General features: G+C 38.2%; 1 protein-coding gene across 6 annotated transcripts in view; it reads right to left on the reverse strand.

The window, feature by feature from the left end:
- The window catches only part of FARS2 (phenylalanyl-tRNA synthetase 2, mitochondrial), a 521198-nt gene that overhangs the window by 354363 nt on the left and 146473 nt on the right, over positions 1-20362 (reverse strand). For all 6 annotated transcript variants that reach the window (XM_026456814.2, XM_023221126.3, XM_023221130.3 and 3 more), the window contains one exon: positions 7873-8032. In XM_026456814.2, the coding sequence (XP_026312599.1) occupies positions 7873-8032 (160 nt within the window). The remainder of the gene's footprint in view (positions 1-7872; positions 8033-20362) is intronic.

Genomic DNA, 20362 nt, shown 5'->3' on the forward strand with positions numbered 1-20362 from the left:
ATGCAGGTTCTGCTGGATGCGACCATATAGAGGTCCCTATGCAGGTTGGGCTGGCAAGCAAGTTATCTGAAGGGAATCAACACCTGTGGATGGAAGACAGTGGCAGCAAACTGGGCAGAGGGAGAAGTCAACGAACCACAATCAGGCCAGTGAAGCCTTTACCTTGCCAGAGGTCTGGAGCAGACAGCCCATCAGAATGGCCCATGGAGGGCCTTTGTATTCTTGCCACATTCAGTCTTCGGATGTGGGCTGCCCTGGGAAGGGCATGTCTTTGGGCAAGGAGGCTCCCTGCAGCTAAGGCAATTCCCCAAGAAGCTGACAGCTGGAGGCGATCTGCAATCCCATCAGCCTGCACCCTTGGAGGGGAGGCTGGGAGGTGCATTTCAATGACCACCACAGGTCTTTCAACAAGCAAAGAAAAGACATGACTCCCCCATGGCAACATACCTTGTCAAAAACAGAGGGTCCCAATCCATCTCTTCTTCACACTAATTAATCTAAACCGTGCTACGAGGCTAATCCTTCAGAAAGGGAAATGCCAATGTTTAGCAAAGAAACTGTGCCAAAGAAAGGCTGTAAACTCAAGGACAGAAAGAGAAATTTAAAAGGTAGAAATCCTAAATCCCCACCTTAGTTACTCTGAAAGAAATGATCTACCAAGCACAGTACAAAATATACAGAAAACACTTGGGAAATATTAAAAATGACAACAAAATCCACAAGCATAAAAATAGTCTAAAGGGTTATTTTATTTCTTTCTTTCTAATTCTAAAATGATAACCTCTCTTATAATAGCCTTAGGATGCTGGTACAATTGAAATGTTAGCAGAAAATAATAAACCACATTTGGACAGGAAAAAAACCTGAAACTAAAGCAGCTGTAATAACACACTGCCACAAGGAAATAGTGTGTTCTAATTTTTAATTTTGCTTTTCAAGAACAAAGGAATTCAATAATAATAATAATAAAAGGTGAAAAGCCTAGACCATAAACACAAATATAAAAAGAGTTGCTGAATATTTCAGAGGCCTGTAGAGGCAGTTTCCATTCGTCACTAGCTACAGAAAGAGTGAACCTTAAGTTTTTAAATGGTCTTTGCTACTCAGAATGTAATTGGATATGATGTAGTAAATGGAGGCTTTACCACAAGCTAGCTACCAGGAGGCACAGAATGGGGAGAGAAGGTAAAGGAAAGAGTCAGAGGCAGCACCTAGAGAGAGGTCATTTTTTTTTTTCTTTTAAAAGAGACAGGATCTCAGTCTACTGCCCAGGTTGGAGTACAGTAGCACAATCACGTCTCCCTGCAGCCTTGGACTCCTGGGCTTAAGCAATCCTCCTGCCTCAGCCTCCTAAGTAGCTGGGACTACAGGCGTGAGCCATTGCGCCTGCCCCTGGGGGGTTTTTTGTTTTGTTTTGTTTCGTTTTTTGGGGGGGATGACATCGTGGCTTTTGTAGGCCTCACAGTCTCTGAAATATTACTAATAAGATTTCTTTGTATCTTATAAAAAAGCTAACTTCTGGTATGGCCGTAGAAGTCAGACTGGGGGCTCCAACTGCCTCAAATACTGATCAGCCCTGTGATTTTTACGTGGCACTTTATTTCTCTGGGTCTAGGTTCCATCATGTAAAAAACAGAGATTGTAACACCCGTATCATAGATGCAGGTCAAAAGAAAAAAACTCCTTGTCAACGTGCTTAGCACAGGGTTTCACACTGCTACTATTATCTCTATTGTTACCATTATCACCATTATTATTGCTATTATTAATCTAAATTTAATCCAGGTTGATGGCAACTAGGTAGGTTTACCAAGATGTTTTTCAGAAGCTAGCAAAATTACTTAATAAACCAACCAACAGCAAGAACCCAAAACTAAATAGTGCTTCCGAAATGCCTGAAATAGAACAAGGCGGCCAGGCACGGTGGCTCACACCTGTAATCCCAGCACTTTGGGTGTCCAAAGTGGGTGAATCACCTGAAGTCAGTAGTTCGAGACCAGCCTGGCTAACATGGTGAAAACCCATCTCTACTAAAAATACAACATATAAAAAAGTAGCCAGGTGTGGTGGTGCATGCCTTAATCCCAGCTACACGGGAGGCTGAAGCTAGGAGGCGGAGGTTGCAGTGAACTAAGATCGTGCCACTGCACTTCAGCTTGGATGACAGAGACTCTGTCTCAAAACAAGAAAAAAGAAAAAAAAAAAAAACCACAAAAACGAACACAGCACTTTTCTTCAGATTTCAGAAGAAACAGCTGAGAATCCTGAAACAGTTGTTAACATTCAGTGCGAGCACGAAGGAAGCACACAGCACTGTCTGTGTTCTGTGATATAGACCCACTCACCCTTCTAGTTCATGAGATGGGCCCGGGCTCCGGTCACCTTCCCACTTCACATCTCCCCCGAGAGGCAATACAGCGGACATCACAAACACGGCAAACATGGTCGGGGACAAGCTCACACACCTCTACAGGAACAGCTCATGGCAACACACCCGGAAGAAATACACCAGGGCATGGCAAGGGTATGTGAATGAGGTGCCTTTCCGCAGTTTCAGGATGCCTGGCCACTGTGTGGATGGGGTTAACAAGGACCATGGCTCAAAGGAAAGAAGAAGAAAAGGCTTTCTTCCCAGATAGATTCTAATGCATGGGAACCAACATGTATTCTCCAAGCAGGTGAATTTTTTAACTTTAATTCCATTCCATGATTCTGCCAACTCAGTCTTATAGACAAAAAATTTGAACATTTATAAAATAGCAACATCAATCTGTAATAAAAGCTGACTACTAAAAGTCTAGGCTCACAATATTTTTAAAACAATAAAGCAAACATATGCCTAAATGAAAGAAGCTACAACTTCACTGCTATTCTAAAATTTAAGATTCTTTATTTTTTCATTTTTGGAGACGGAGTCTCGCTCTGTCACCCAGGCTGGAGTGCAGTGGTGCAATCTCGGCTCACTGCAACCTCTGCCTCCCAGGTTCAAGCGATTCTCCTGCCTCAGGCTCCCGAGTAGCTGGGACTACAGGTGCCTGCCACCATGCCTGTCTAATTTTTTGTATTTTTAGTAGAGATGAAGTTTCACCTTGTTAGCCAGGATGGTCTCGATCTCCTGAGCTAGTGATCCACCCGCCTCGGCCTCCCAAAGTGCTGGGATTACAGGCATGAGCCACCACGCCTGGCCCAAATTTAAGATTCTTAATTCTCGGCCAGGATCGTGCCCACCATGTCAGGACAGGCATCACAGTCAGAAAAGTTATATCTTGCAGAAATGGTGTTTTATAAGGAAACCTGCCATCTGGTTTTGAAAGCTACGCAAATATGAATATAAAAAATCATACAAAGGAAAGTCTAGGACATTTTCAGAGAGATATATATCCTGAAACACCTTGGAAAGCTTACATAATCTACACAGAGGCTAGTACATGGCTTTTTTAAAAAAATATCTGCTGGTGCAGATATGAAAGCCACCATCAGCACCAATAAGCCTGTGGTGCCACAGTCTGGTGGTTCACTGCTCCTTCTCGCTTCCTTGGACGTGATAAAGGCAAATCAACCACGACCACTGTTCTTTGATCGTATTACTCTTTCCTCATGTGCTCCCTGCTTTTACTGTCTTGTCTTAACTTTCCTTCCCTTCCCTCTTCCTTCCCTTTGTTCATATTTACACATTTATTTGATATTTTCTACTTACAAGGCATCTTTCACGTTATCTTGTTTTATTCTCAAGTGAAGTAAGTATCATTGCAACTTTTAAAAGTTAGAAAACTGAGATCTGAAATGCTACGTGACCCGTTCAGGACTTCAGAGTAAGGAGATGAACAAGAGCTTCATTTTAAATTTTCTGATTCTACACTACCGTTTCTCCATGGTCATAAGAGTCTGCTGTCAATCATTTTTCTTCCCCTTGCCTCTTCTTTCCTTCTTTCCATAGACTGTGCTGCATCATGCTTGCTCTCCACAAGTACTTGTGTCACCTATTTTGTCATTTTTCACCCCATTTGTCTGCCCCTCCCCTTGCTTATCCCTTCCCAAGGCTAATTCTCACTTCTCCTCTAGGTGTCAGTATGCATGTGCCTCACCAGGAGCCTTCCAGGAGCACAGGCTGGGTTCAGGAGGAGGCACCTTGCGTGTGGCACCAAGAGCAAATCATTTGATTACAGAAATGTGTAGGATGACATAAATAAGGAGGGTGCTAACAAAATTCTCTCCATAGTTTGACAACGGAAAAATTCAGATGAGCCCGAATCTTTCTGTAAAGACAGAACACTACTATCTCCCTAAAATACCAGAATCCCTTCTACCTCACCCTGCCTCTAAAATGGCCTGAACAGCACAATCCATCTCCCTGTATTTGTGTTAAATAGATTATATAACTGTTTAAAATATTACAATTCCTTTCTTTTATCAGGAAAGCAAAGAGATGCTGGCTATCATAGGGTTTTCACATCAGCAACTTCTATTTGAAACCTATTTCACTATTACACCATTTTAATGAAATATATCAAACCTAGAAACAGGAAGAGAAAATAGCAACCACCCATATACTCATTATCCAGTTTTATCAAACTATACCATTCTGTCATATTTAACCTTAGTTTTTAAAAAGTAAAACATTATAAATACATTTGAAACATGGTTTCCACCCCTCCCTAATGCCATTTCCCTTTTCCTAGAAAAACATTCTCCTGAAGTTGATGTACACTTTTTGAAAATGTATCTATATTAAAAATATACAGGATTAGCTAGTGGTTTCTTATATATTACATAAACTATGCATTTGGCAATATGGCAGTCAAGATATTCTAACAAACCTTGCTAAACAGGGCAGGAGAGGCTTAATAAATTACAATAAGATTCTCTTTAAATACATATTTGAGTTCAGGCATAAGTAGGGGAAATCTGGAGTATGAAAAAATAGAAGTGAATCAAGAATAGTGAGTACTAAAGTCCCAGTTGGAAGAATGGTGACCATGAATCCTAACTAAGGCCAGAACTTTGTGCTACACTCTATTTCTCTACATCTTTGTCAACAATTTAAAATGCTAGATTGAAAAAATTATTTCCCATTTGAAAACGTTCCTGGTAGTTTTCTTTTGTTTTGCCCTGAATACTAATAAAGATAAGCATCTTTTCATATATTTATTGGTCATTCTATATATATCATTTGTCACCTTCATGTTCACCCATTTTTCTCTTAAGTTGCAATTTCTGTTTGTTTATATCAAGGAGTCCTTCATAAATGCCAAATGTGTATTTGACATACCACAGGACTCCTATTAGAATGGCTACAATTAAAATGACTACCCTTATCAAGTGTTGCTGAAGATGTACAGCAACTGGAATTTTCATAGACCACTGGTAGGAATTGAGATGGTGCAACCACTTCAGAAAATAGTTTAGCAGCTTTGCTTTTTTTTTTTTTTAAGTTAAACATACACCTACTATTTGATCTAGTCATACCCTCTTGGGTATTTACTCAAGAGAAGTAAAAACTTAGGACTCAGAAAGAATCATCCATGAATGTTCAGTGATGCTTTACTGGTAAGAGCAAAAAACTGGAAACTACCCAGATATCTATCAATGAGTGGATGCATAAACAAATCACGGAATTGAATACTTTATAAATGCCAAATATGTATTTGACATTCCACTAGACTTCTGTTAGAATGGCTACAATTAAAATGACTAACCCTGTCAAGTGTTGCTGAAGACGTACAGCAACTGGAATTTTCATAGACTACTGGTGGGAATCAAAATAGTGCAACCACTTCAGAAAATAGCTTAGCAGTTTTTTTGTTGTTTTTTTTTTCCAAGTTAAACATATACCTACGTTTATGAGGAGTGAAAACTTAGGACCCAGACAGACTCATCCATGAATGATCATAGACGCTTTGCTGATAACAGCAAAAAAACTAGAAACTACCCAGATACCTACCAATGAATGTATGGATAAACAAATCGTGGAATGGAATACTGATTAACAATAAAAAGGAACCAACTACTGATATACACTATGACACGGGTGAATTTCAACATAATCATTTTAAGTAAAACAAGCCAGACAAAAAAGAGCACATATTCTAAGACTCCATTTATATAAACCTAAAAAATGCAAACTAATTAATGGCACCAGAAAGCAGATCACATGTTGCCTGGGGTGAGATGTGGTAAGCGCAGAAGGGAAGAACTGCCAATGAGCAGGAGGAAACTGCTGGGGACAATGAAGGTGTTCATCTATTGATTCTGCTGGTAGCTTCATGGCACGAACTTGCAAGACGTCAAAACTTGTAAGATTGTGCAAGTACATTCATGTTCAGGTCATTGTAGGTCAATTTATCAAAATGTATACTTTAGATATGTATAGCTCACTCTATGTTAATTATACCTCAACAAAACGGATTTTTAAAAAAACTCACGAGAATAAGACAGTAAAGGAGAATCCTAACCACAGTAGGTAACTGTCTTCTCAGACAAGAAATGTAAGTATTTCTTAAAGATAGTCACAATTAAGAAAATCCACTAACCTTCTCTTTATATCGTGCTTTAAAAAAATAAAATATATCTCAATTAAGTTAAAAATAGTTGGAGGGGGAAGGTGGCATGACTGAAAACAAATATTTTTTGAAAAATAAAGGCAAGTGACTAAGTGAGGTCTAGATTGTAACAGTATCGTTCCTCCTGCAGGAAATAATATACTGTTAGTATTTTTGCTGTTGATAGTGGTAATCAGTATGGCAATATGTAAAGTTTTCCACTGGTTCATTCACATGGTTAAGAACCTAGCTCCAGTGGGCCGGGCATGGTGGCTCACGCCTGTAATCCCAGCACTTTGGGAGGCCAAGGTGGGCAGACCATGAGGTCAGGAGATCAAGACCATCCTGGCTAACACGGTGAAACCCCATCTCTATTAAAAATACAAAAAATTAGCCAGGCGTGGTGGCAGGCGCCTGTAGTCCCAGCTACTCGGGAGACCGAGGCAGGAGACTGGCATGAACGCAGGAAGCAGAGCTTGCAGTGAGCCAAGATCATGCCACTGCGCTCCAGCCTGGGCGACAGAGTGAGATTCTATCTCAAAAAACAAAAAACACCTTGCTCCACTGATCACATCCTCATGTAATAACATAATAATATACTCCTAATCAGCCTGTATATTTTCACTCCATTGACGACATTGATCCCAATCCATTATCATTCTTAGCAAAGGTTATAAGCATTTTTCTTTCTCTAGCTAGAAGTTTCTGAGAGTCAATCTGAAGCCACAAGTGAAACGTTTCACACCTGATCTCATTACAGTTTTCAGTCAAATCACAGTCAAAACTTTGTTTCATGCATGAAATTATTTAAAATATTGTATCAAATTACCTTCAGGCTATGTGCATAAAGTGTATATGAAATACAAACAAACTTCGTGTTCAGACTTGGCTCCCATCCCCAAGACATCTCATTATGTATACGCAAGAATTTCAGGCCAGGCGCAGTGGCTCATGCCTGTAATGCCAGCACTGTGGGACGCTGAGGTGGGCGGATTATGAGGCCAGGAGTTTGAGACCAGCTTGGCCAACATGGTAAAACCCTGTCTCTACTAAAAATACAAAAATTAGCCAAGTGTGGTGATGGGCGTAATCCCAGCTACTCCGAGGCCGAGACAGGAGAATTCCTTGAACCCGGGAGGTGGAGGCTGCAGTGAGCTGAGATTGCGCCACTGCACTCCAGCCTGGGTGACAGAGCAAGACTCTGTCTCGGGGGAAAAAAAAAAGAATTTCAAAATCTGAAAAACAAAATAAAACAGAAAAAAAAACAAATCCAAAACACTTCTGTCCCAAGGATTTCAGATAAAAGATAACCAACCTGTGTTTGAGTACTTACCATCTCCAAAAAGATGTGCCACGAGCCTGGTAAGCGTTTGCTTAAGATCAAACTCTACAAGCTTCATGGCCTCCATGGTGTGTGTCTCTTGTTTATGTGCAGAGCGAGAACTTTCTTCAAAGAGCTGCAGGCTTTCTCCATCCTTTATACCAGCAAATAACTGTAAACCAACAGGAAAGGATAAATAAAGAAAATATCCTGGCCCATCTATATCAGATAACTTTAAAATTCTGCTAAGAATCTTTTGATTTTAAAAAGTTATAATGTGGGTAAAAGACTCATTATGTCTTGCCAATAAATGTAATGAAATTAACATTCACTTAGTACAGCTCTGAAGAAAGCACTACACTACATGGTATGGAGGGTCTTTAAAGAATTAAGACATTCTTCTGATCTTTGCTAATCTGTTTTTCATTTGCATGAACGTACAGTCATTTCCTAGCAAGAGACATTATCCTCAATTCTAGTGGAAATACTAGTGAATCGCTTTCATACTCTAAAATTACATCCCTGACCATCCCACAGTGTCAAGGAAATAAATTCTGTAAGGTCCATGAAGGTAGAAAGCAAGCTGGAATTTGCTACCCCTGTATCTCCAAAGCTCAAGGCAGAGGCTGAAACATGTTTCTGCCACTTACTATCCATGTAAACTTAGGCAAGTGATATGGTAGCCAAGCCTCAGGGAATCATCTATAAAGTGGGAATAATAACAGTAAATTAGTAGATTTTATTACAAACAAAATAATATATAAAAAATACAGAGTACCTGGCACATTCCAATGGCTAAATAAGTTCTCCTCATTATTGTCGTCATGATTATTAACCACAGCTATCATCAGTCATAAACTGCTTTACCACTGAAATAAACTAACTTTCTGGTCAGTGACATAGCAGGTCTTTACTCGGTAGAAGACTGGCTCAAAACAGATAACTGAGCAAATGAATGTATCAATCTTCCCACTCAGAGTTGCACAATCAAACATAAAAAATGTTTTTGTAAAAGAATGAATCAGCTGCCATTTCTAGAAATATTGGTTTGGATAATTAGAACCAAACTTCCCGATAAATGCAACTGAAAAAATACAGAAATTCTTAAAAGCACTGAAGAAGTAAAACCGAGATAGAGAGGAGTGACTGAACTCTACAGGAAGCATGAAGCCAGGGCTAAAAAATTTAAAAATAAATAAATAAAAAATAAAGTAAACACAAAGCCAGAGAGAAGCATTGAGAATATCTGCCTATCTAACCTATCAACTGAAAACCTGAACATGGGTTCTATAACAACTTACCACGGAAGTGAGACAAAAGGGAAAGCTTTGCTGTGGAACCAAGCTGGGGGGTTGGAGTCCCTAAAAGACTCATCCCCCTGATGAGGATGAGCACAAAAGTAAACCAGTCCTTGCGCAGACTTGAAGTCAGATGTCACATTTTCTGCACAACAGAGCCTTGGGCTAGGAAGATGAACTAAGGCAATCCCAGACATACTTCCTCTAACGTGCCAGCAAAATAAGACAAAACCATTTTCAGAAAAATATTCTAATCTCCTAGGCCTCAAATTATTCTTGCGAGGACAAAAGACAATGACAGCTGTCAATGCTTCCTCTAAAAATAATTTAGAGCAACAAGAAGAACAAATAAAACTATTGAACACAATGCCATTGGCAGGAGGGAGGGAGGGAGGGAGGGAGGGAGGGAAGGAAGGAAGGAAGGAAGGAAGGAAGGAAGGAAGGAAGGAAGGAAGGAAGGAAGGAAGGAAGGAAGGAAGGAAGGAAGGAAGGAAGGCCAAAACCTAGGGACAGAACTGTTACACTCCTACTCATTGATAAGGCTTTAAAGTAAGCAAGAGCAAGCTGGAAAAAATAAGAGAAAGATAGGAGAATGAGTGAGGTGCTAAGGTTGACCTTAAAAACCCAGAAAGTGTAAGTTACACTAAGTGTGAAAATCCTTTAAAAAGTGTCCTAGTAGGCCTGAGCAGGGACTACAGAAAAGTGGTATAAAAGCATGCCCAGTATGAAGTGACAGGCCTCCAAAAGCATAGTTACAATGGAAGAGAAAGGAGTTAATACAAAGTGAAAGACAACCTGTTCAGTCGAGTAGGAACATAAAAAAGACGCAAAAAGGAAAATTCAAGGTTGCCAAAGATAAAGCATAACTAAAAAATTAGAGGATTTACAAAACCATTCTCTAACCCACACCAAAAATAAATAAAGGAACCACTAAAGTGTGCATTGCTACACTAACAGAAGAGGGCACCAGAGACTAAGGAAGTCTTTTTTTTTTTTTTTTTTTTTTTAAATACTTAAATTTCTAGGGTACATGCGCAGAACGTGAAGGTTTGTTACATACGTATACATGTGCCATGTTGGTGTGCTGCAACCATTAACTCATCATTTACATTAGGTATACCTCCTAATGCTATCCCTCCTCCCTCCCCCACCACATGACAGGCCCCAGTGTGTGATGTTCCCCACCCCGTGTCTAAGTGATCTCATTTTTCAATTCCCACTTATGAGTGAGAACATGCGGTGTTTGGTTTTCTGCCCTTGGGACAGTTTGCTGAGAATGATGGTTTCCAGCTTCATCCATGTTCCTACAAAGGACATGCACTCATCCTTTTTTATGGCTGCATAGTATTCCATGGTGTATATGTGCCACATTTTCTTAATCCAGTCTGTCATTGATGGACATTTGGGTTGGTTCCAAGTCTTTACTATTGTGAATAGTGTTGCAATAAAAATATGTGTGCATGTGTCTTTAGAGCAGCATGATTTATAATCCTTTCGGTATATGCCCAGTAATGGGATGGCTGGGTCAAATGGTATTTCTAGTTCTAGATCCTTGAGGAATCACCACACTGTCTTCTACAATGGTTGAACTAGTTTACACACTGCCATCAACAGTGTAAAAGTGTTCCTATTCCTCCACATCCTCTCCATTACTTGTTGTTTCCTGACTTTTTAATGATTGCCATTCTAACTGGTGTGAAATAGTATCTCATTGTGGTTTTGATTTGCATTTCTCTGACGGCCAGTGATGCTAAGCATTTTTTTCATGTGTCTTTTGGCTGCATAAATGTCTTCTTTTGAGAAGTGTCTGTTCATATCCTTTGCCCACTTTTTGATGCGGTTGTTTGATTTTTTCTTGTAAATTTGAGTTCCTTGTAGGTTCTGGATATTAGCCCTTTGTCAGATGGGTAGATTGCAAACATTTTCTCCCATTCTGTAGGTTCCTGTTCACTCTGATGGTAGTTTCTTTTGCTGTGCAGAAGTTCTTTAGTTTAATTACATCCCATTTGTAAATTTTGGCTTTTGTTGCCATTGCTTTTGGTGTTTTAGTCATGAAGTCCTTGCCCATACCTATGGCCTGAATGGTACTGCCTAGAAATCTTTTACACAAACAAAAAGGAACAACAAATAAATTCAGTAAAAATATAGAAAATCATTACTCAAAAATCAGAAAGTCAATTCAAAAGAGCTCAATTAATGAAAATCTAACTTTTCTCCCACCACCCAAAAAAAACAAAGGAGCACTAAAAAGAAACATAAACTAATACTTAAAAACTAAGTTACATATGTTCAATCAAGCATATAAGGGTATAAATTCCTTTAGTCAGAAACCCAAAACTTAAGAACAAAAACAGAGAAAAAATGAAAAGATAATTGATTTAACTCAGAAAAAAAAAAAAGAAATAGAATCATCTCAGAAACAAAGTCTAAATTCCAAAGCATTCAAGGGACAATGGACTCAATCAAGATTTAATAAGGGGGCATTGAAGACAAGGAGAAAAACAACCAGAAGGAGGACGGCAAAATAAGAAAAGAAGAATCACAGAGAAAGTGGTAGAAATGGAACACAGGCAAAGAAGGAATTACATTGATATAATTGGAGTCCGTTAAAGAGGGGGAAAAAAACCAATGCAGCAGAACTAATACCAGATAAAATAGGTACCTGTGAAAAAGAACCTGGAAGGATCAAATACAGGACATATTCTTATAAAACAGACTTCGCAAATAATGGAGAAAATCGTCAAGACCTCTAGGCAAAAAGATCAACTAATGTAGAGGGGTAAAGCAATCAGAATGCCCTCAGATTCTTCAAAAACAACACAGAAACAAGACAACAATGAAGCTACATTTTCAAACAACTCGGTTTTTTAAAATGTGGACCAAGAAGTTTATATCCATCAATACTGTCCTTAAAGCACCAAGTCTACAGAAAAAACTTGAAAGACACAAGAGCATAAGGAATGTCACATTAATGAGCTCTTTCTGAAGGATTTACCAAAGCATTAGCCTTGTTTGATTAATAAATAACTAGGAAAATTTAAGCACAAAACAAATGGAGAACATGTTAATACATAAAAATTGTAGATTTCAGACTAAAATCTGGGGATTACATTGAAAGACTAATATCCAATTGTTATATGTTCTGACAAAGTAGAAATACGTAGCTAAATAATGAAAGACAGACGCAAAGAGGAAAGTAGAATATATTAATTATTGCATAGGCAATAGTTAAAGAATACTTTTACGACAAACTAGACAGAACAAAGTTAAATATGAGGAATAAGGGAATTTAAAAGTTTTAAGAATAAAAGCAACCATTAAAACAAAAATATAACCTTTCTAAAGAGCAACAAAAATTTCAATTCAAAAGCATAATAAAACATATTTTGTAGAGAAATAAAATATAACATGTTATGACATATATAACACCACAATATATGATAGAGTTGAGATCAAATATATCAATAACTCAATAAATGTGAAAGTCTTACCAATAAATGTGAACAGGTTTAATTCACCTCTTAAAAAAAATAAATCTGGCCACAAAGCATTACTCAACTATACAAAAGATACACCTAAAACACTGTTAAAAAAAAAAAAGGATAGACAGAATAAAACAGGCAAATGGATACAATAAAAAAGCAAGCGTAGCATTCTTAAAATCAGAAAAAGTAGAATTCAAGCAAAAAAGCACTGAGCAAGACAAAGAAGATCTTGTATTAATGCTAAAAGTTTCAAATCACAATGAAGGTATAATACTTACGAATAGCTATTCATCAATAAGACAATAATTACCTTTGTGTAGAAAGAACCATAGGGGATGCAAAAGACACACATAGAAACACATTAATGTTAATAATAGGAAACTTTTAATACACCATTCTTAGTGTAAGATCAAACGTGCAAAATTAACAACATGAAAGACCTAAAAACATAATCAGGAAATGAAATCATGTGTGTATACATAAATATGTATACATGTATTTTACACACACACACACACACACACACACACATTAAACTTACTCCCTTCATAAATAAAAATATATTTTATTTTCAAGGGCCCAGAGACTATTAACAAAAACTGATCACATAGTAAGTCACAAAGAAATAAGTATATTCCACAAAGAAGAAATAATAAACTATAGTCTCTGATTAAAATACAATAAAACTAAAAATCATTAACAACATACACACACACACACAAAGGTCTTTCCACCTGGAAACTGACAAAAAGAAAAAAAAAAAGAAGGGGAACAAAAGTCAGGAAACATACACCACAAAGAGGTAACTCCACTATCGTAAAGAAACTTTTAAAAGTTGACAAAGGGCCAAAACCTCAATAGAAAAATGGGAAAAGAACAGACAATTCACCCAAAAAAAGATATGAAAATGACCCCTGAACATATGAAAAGGAATTCAAACTTAGAGAACAGCAAATTAAGCAAATTAAAATAACACTGACATAATACTTCTATCAAAATGGCAAAAATTTAAAAGCTAGACAACACATTCTTTTGAATACATTGAGGCTTTGGAAAATAAGTACAGTCATACTTTGCTGGTGAAAATGGAAACTGGTAGAACCCTTTTGGAGATGAATTTGACAATACCCAACAAAACTACATATTTGTTGGTCTCTTGACCCAGTCCTTCCATTTCTAGCTACTTACCCTGAAAACATACTTCCAACATTAATACATATGCACAAAATTTTCATTGTAGTATTGTTTGTAACTGCACCATTTTTTTTTTAAAGTCTTACATTGGAAAGGTGTTAAATAAACTGTGGTCTATATACACAATAGAATACTTTTACAGGTGTAATACAGAACGTGGAAGATCTCTCTGAACTGATATGGAATGATTTTCAAGATACACTGGTAAGTAAAAAAGGCAAAGTGCAAGAGAGCATATATTACTTGCTACCTTTCACGTAAGAAATAATAAAACATACATGAATCATCTCATTTGTGCCAAAAAGGAAGGATAAGCTAGAAATAACAGAAATAAATCACCTACAGAGAGGTGGGTGGAAACAGGATGGAAAAGATGGTTGAATGGGAATGGAGTATAATGAATGGCAGAGTGGGGGTCATGACCTTTAAGTCAACCTTGTTTTATAGTTCTGAGTTTTAGAAGGACGTTAATATTTTATCTACACAAAACATTAAAAATAAAATCCTGGCTAACACCTGTAATCCCGGCACTTTGGGAGGCCAAGGCAGGAGGATCACTTGAGGTCAGGAGTTCAAGACCAGCCTGGCCAACATGGCAAAACCCTGTCTCTACCAAAAAAATACAAAAATTAGCCAGGCGTGGTGGCGCACGCCTGTGGTCCCAGCTACTTGGGAGGCTGAGACAAGAGACGCACTTGAACATGGGAGGCAGGAGATGCAGTGCACCTAGATCACACCACTATACTCCAACCTGGGCAACAAAAGGAGACTCCATCTCAATAAATAATAATAATAATAATAATAAATATAAAATCTACCCAGAGGTGGGAAGAACCCAAATGGAATACAAACAGTAATGATGGACAGAAGTTTATTCTAAATAAATGACAGCCACTTAAAGAGAGTGAAGAAGAAAAGAATTAACCAAAATAACTTTCAAAAACAATAGTTTAAATATTCTAAGGTGAAAAATAAAGTAACCATAGCAAATATTGTAAACTAGTTAGCAAATTGTTTCCACAGAGGTATGTGTTAACAATTATGAAACTACCTTATGTTCATTCCAGGACTGAACAAGAAAGTAAATATATCATGAGTAAGAAGAACCAGGTTTCTCACTGTCACTGTCAAAGGCGATGGGGAGGGCTAGAATGAGCCATGTGGTGCTGGCTTAGATTGGAGGTACCCATACGAATTCATGTTTTGTAACACATATGCAGACACATCAATACAGAAATAGAAGTAGGTATATCTATTTCCTAGCTCTGTCACTGGAGGGGGCCTACAAGTAACGATATCCCTAGGGCAGTAAGTACACTCAGGTCTAGGCTTCTCTATACCATTCTTTAATAAAAAAGGAGCAAAGTTTCTCAAAGAAGTGACTGATCCCAGGGCTGGGGTGGAGAAAGCAAAAAATGAATCTGGGATAGCTCATGGGGACAAAAAATGATGACAACATGTCAGAGGATACAGAAGACTACCTGAGGGGACTCCCAAAGATCAAATCTGGGTAAATTTCAGCAATAAAATAAATCATTTTGGTAATAGATTATAACCCATACAGTAACCAAATATACATGAAGTCATACTGATATAAATAAATGAATGTATGGGAGAGAAGGTAAAGGTCTTCCTTAGAGTAAAATTCTAATTAATACCTTTAGAATAAATTAGAAAGAAAATAACCATTTGACAAACACCACAATAATTTCAGGCAAAAAATATCAATGGAATCCAAAGTTAGCAGAGCAAAATATTATCAGAACTTTTTACACAGTCTCAAAGTATCTTCCTGCAAACACTTACTAACTACAAAGGGGAAAATAATAATGGCAGAGAATCCTAACAGATGCCACATTTACCAAGTGATCAAAGTCAACATACCAACACTACGTTCTTCATGATATAACGCACTAAGGACACAACAAAATTTCCATGACGTTTTTGTCAAAAATGTAGAATATGAATTTCACCATGAGAAAATACCAAATTATGTCAAGTTGAGAAACATTCCACAAAATATATGGCCAGTACCCTTCAAACATCAAAGTCATGTTAAACAAAGAAAGACTGAGTAACTAACCCAATTTAATAAAGCAGATGGACACATGAAAAATATAACATGTAATCCTAGATTGAATTCTAGTCCAGAAAAAGGACATGTTTTTTAATTTAAGTAAACACATTTTTCAATTTTACATGTTTTATATAGTTTTTCTCACATCAGTATAGTCTCTTTTTTTAAATAAAGATTTTTTTAAGAGCAGTTTTAGGTTCACAGCAAAACTGAGAGGAAGGTACAGAGACATCCCATATTAATTCCCCCTCCACACACGCACAGCTTTCTCCACTATCAACATCCTCCATCAGAGTGGTACACTTGTTATCCTAGATGGACTAACACTGACACATTATAATCACCCACAGTCCTTAGTTTACCTTAGGGCTCACTGTTGGAGTTGTCCATTCCATGGGTTTAAACAAATGCAGAACATATATCCACCATTACAGTATCATACAGTGTTTTCAGTGCCCTAAAAATCTTCTACACTCAGCCAATTCATCACTCTCTCCCCACTGGCCCCTGATAACCACTGATTTTTTCACTGTCTCCCTAGCTTTGTGTTTTCCAGAACATCATATAGTGGGAAACGTAGAGTATGCAGCCTTTTTGGCTTGTCTTCCTTCATTAGTATTATGCACATTCATTTCCCCCATGTCTTCTCATTGATTAATATCTCATGTATGATCTTTTGTTAAAAACCATTTTTATTACTTATATGTATTTGAGATTGTATTTTCTACTTCTTTAAAGATTTCACACAGTTATTTTATAATTTACGCCAAGGAATTCAAATAGCTGAAGCAACTGGGTGTGGCTTCTGCTGATTTTCACACAGGATAGTTTGTGTTTGCTGATCTTAGGCTGGATGATATCAATCAGGGGGAAACGTAGGGCCTAGGTTGGGGACACTTGCCTTTAAAGACTGTGTGTAGCCAGGGCACCAACAGCCCTGGAACCAATGTAGCTCTCTTGAAGAGGCAAAAGGGAGGGGTGCAGGTCTGACTTCCCCATCTTGCCACTACCGCAAGGCCTGATCTCCCAGCTGTCCTGCTGCTGACAGCAGCTGCAGCACCTCCACACACTTCATGTGAGCTCATTGCTCCTGGCACTCAGTTCCTTCCATTATTTCCCCTCTCCCTTGGGAAGTTCTCTCACTTTCGGTGAGCCTAAAAATTGTAACAAAATTATTTTATGTGGAGTATAGTTGGGGTATTTTTAGCCAGCGTATCTAGTCTGTGACAGAAGTGGAAGTTTCCAGAACTTGATTTCATAAACTGCTTTCAGAATCAGATTATAAATCTCCCAGGGGTTAAAAAATCCTTATACTTTTATACCTTGTTCTTAATCAAAAAAATATTACTACTCTGCTTGACAACCTAAAATTCCAGCCTTGTATCCAAATGATTTTTACTGCATGCAAAAAACAAATCTCTGAGGTGATGAAGCCTGAGTATCAAGGACAATATATAATGGTGAAATTAAACACAACTCTAACAATATTTGAGCAACTTTAGCATCACTGGAATTTATTTCCCCTGAGGAAATTAACTGAAAGATAAAAATAGCCTTTAATTACTAGAATCTGTTTTTAAAAATCTCTCAGTACCTTTTAAACATAATATACATGTAACATGGAGCTCTTGGGAAACAGTTTATATGAATTCCAGGTTTCATGAACATTATTCTTCTTTAAGAACAATGAATTTAGCAAATACAACAGATTAAATTAGCAAGCAATAACAATTTTCTTTGAAGAACAGTTATATATGAAATAAAATTATTCTAATAGAATATTAGAATGTCAGTGGGCTATGACATTAACATTAAAATTTAAGATTTAAAACAAAACCATAACATTAAAAACATTTATCACCACTAGCTGGTCAGATTGCCCATAGTTTTTTTTCTTCTCGATGCTTTTATATATTTTATACATTTCCTCAATAAGCAAGATTACATTTGAAGTTGTGGAGAAAACAATAAATGTTACTAGAAGGATAAAAAAGGGGAATAGGAAAGGATTCAAACGTCAGTGTCTTCTAATGCTAGAAATACAGTGGCCAACCCCAAAATTATTATAAGCACATAGTGTTTTGATATTCCTACAAATGAAGATAAAGCTGTTTGTTCCTGAGATGGAAACTACTCCCAGAACACGATAATTAGTGGGGAATAAGGAGAGGAGAACTAATAAGATGAAATGGGGGGGAACGTTTCACTGGTAATGGTACAGAGAAAAATGAGGTGTTCTTGGTCAAAATGTGGCTCCAGGTATCGAGCGTCATCCCTACTAAACAAAAATATAAATAACTGATCAGGGCCAGAAAGACCCCAGGTTCCAAAGAATAACTTTTATAATCCAGGAAAAGTGAAAATTTTGTTGCCTGATCTAGTTTGGTAATAAAAGGAAGTATTTACTTGCAATTATACATTAAAAACCAATCAGTGGCCAGGCACAGTGGCTCACACCTGTAATCCCAGCATTTTCAGAGGCCGAGGCGGGTGGATCCCTTGAGGTCAGGAGTTCAAGACCAACCTGGCCAACATGGTGAGACCCTGTCTCTACTAAATATACAAAAATTAGCCCAGTATGGTGGTGCACACCTGTAATCCCAGCTACTCAGAAGGATGAGGCAGGAGAATCGCTTGAACCTATGAGGCAGAGGTTGAAGCGAGCCAAGATCACAGCACTGCACTCCAGCCTGGGTGACAGAGCGAGACTCTGTCTCAAAACCAATCAGCAGTGTTGATGGTTATTCAACTAGAAAAGGGAACTAAAGCAGGGACTTGAAGAGTAAGCCTGGCTAAACTAAGAAAAGGCAAACAAAAAAAAGAGGTCCACAAGGTGACAGCCCTACTCTCTTTCAAAAGACGCAGATCATCCTTTTTCAGACAATGGAATATGGTTTTTATACCACTTCAAATGGCAATACGAGTGTGATGTCAAAAGTTAATGAGCATCAAGAAAAAAAATCTTTTTATATTGCAGTTATTTAAGGACACCAAATTTTTTTTGAAAAAAACACTGTCCTTTCCTAACAACACAGATGTTTCAAAGTGACACTTGGAAGAGAAAACAAACAGCCCCTACCCCATGTCACTTACAGAAGGTACAAGAAAAACGGCAGAGTTTCCATGAGATATCACCCAGTTTGACATTTTCTAATTAGGTACTTAGATTATAAAACCTGAGTAATAAAACCTTCATAGTTTTACTGTAATATTTATACATATATGTACACACACAAGCATGTGTCACTTAAGGAGGAGGATACAATCTGAAAAATGCTTCATTAGGCAATTTTGTCATTGTACAAACACCAGGGAGTGTAGTCACACAAACCTAGGTGGTATAGCCCACTACGCACACCTAGGCTATGAAGTACAGCCTATTGTGCCTAGTCTACAAATCTCTAACAGCACGCTACCATACTGAATACTGCAGGTAACTGTAACACAAATCACTAGGTGACAGGAATTTTTCAGCTCCATTATAGTCCTGTGGGACCACTGTCACAATGGGGTCTGCCATTAACTGAAATGTCTTGCGGTCGTGCTCGCCTCGGCAGCATATATACTGAAATTGAAAGGTTGTGTGGTGCAGGACTGTGTGCGTATATGTATACATACACACGTACATATATTTCAGCTTTATGCTCCTCCTCATTCTGAAGCTTAAATAGCCCTCTTTATGACACTAATGTCATTAGGTAGTTACCAGAGAAAAATAAACTCTTCTCTCAAATTTCTGCTCAAGCCAAGGAGAAATACTTGATCATTTAGGAAGTCAGAGCCTTAAGCTTCAGTCCAATGTAGCCATGACCATTCCTGGCAATAAAAACTAAAGCCAACACATTTTCAGTCTGAATGCATAACAGGATACTCGAGACGCCTCATTCATTCTGCCGCTTCCATCCACACACTAAACAAACATCATGGAGGAGATGACCAATGAGCATCTCAGCAGTTCGCCGTCCTCCGGCAAAGAGGACAGCTCTAATATCCACAGTCAAAGAGGAAAAGAGTGCCTTTCTCCAAACAACACATGATTGCGTGATAGTACTAATTATACCTCACACTGGTAAACTGTATTATTATTTTAAAAGCACTTGTCATCTTCTTGCTTTTTTTTTTTTTAGGCAGAGTCTCGCTCTGTCACCCAGGCTGGAGTGCAATGCGAGATGTGGGCTCACTGCAAGCTCCGCCTCCCGGTTCACGCCATTCTCCTGCCTCAGCCTCCCAAGTAGCTGGGACTACAGGCGCCCGCCATCACGCTCGGCTAATTTTTTGTATTTTCAGTAGAGATGGGGTTTCACCATGTCGGCCAGGATGGTCTCAATCTCTTGACCCCGTGATCCCCCCACCTCGGCCTCCCAAAGAGCTGGGATTACAGGCTTGAGCCACCGCGCCCGGCCAAAGCACTTGTCATCTTCTACATGAGCCACTCCATCGTCACTCCA

The sequence above is a fragment of the Piliocolobus tephrosceles genome, chromosome 5, assembly GCF_002776525.5.
Source record: "Piliocolobus tephrosceles isolate RC106 chromosome 5, ASM277652v3, whole genome shotgun sequence".
Taxonomy (NCBI): domain Eukaryota; kingdom Metazoa; phylum Chordata; class Mammalia; order Primates; family Cercopithecidae; genus Piliocolobus; species Piliocolobus tephrosceles.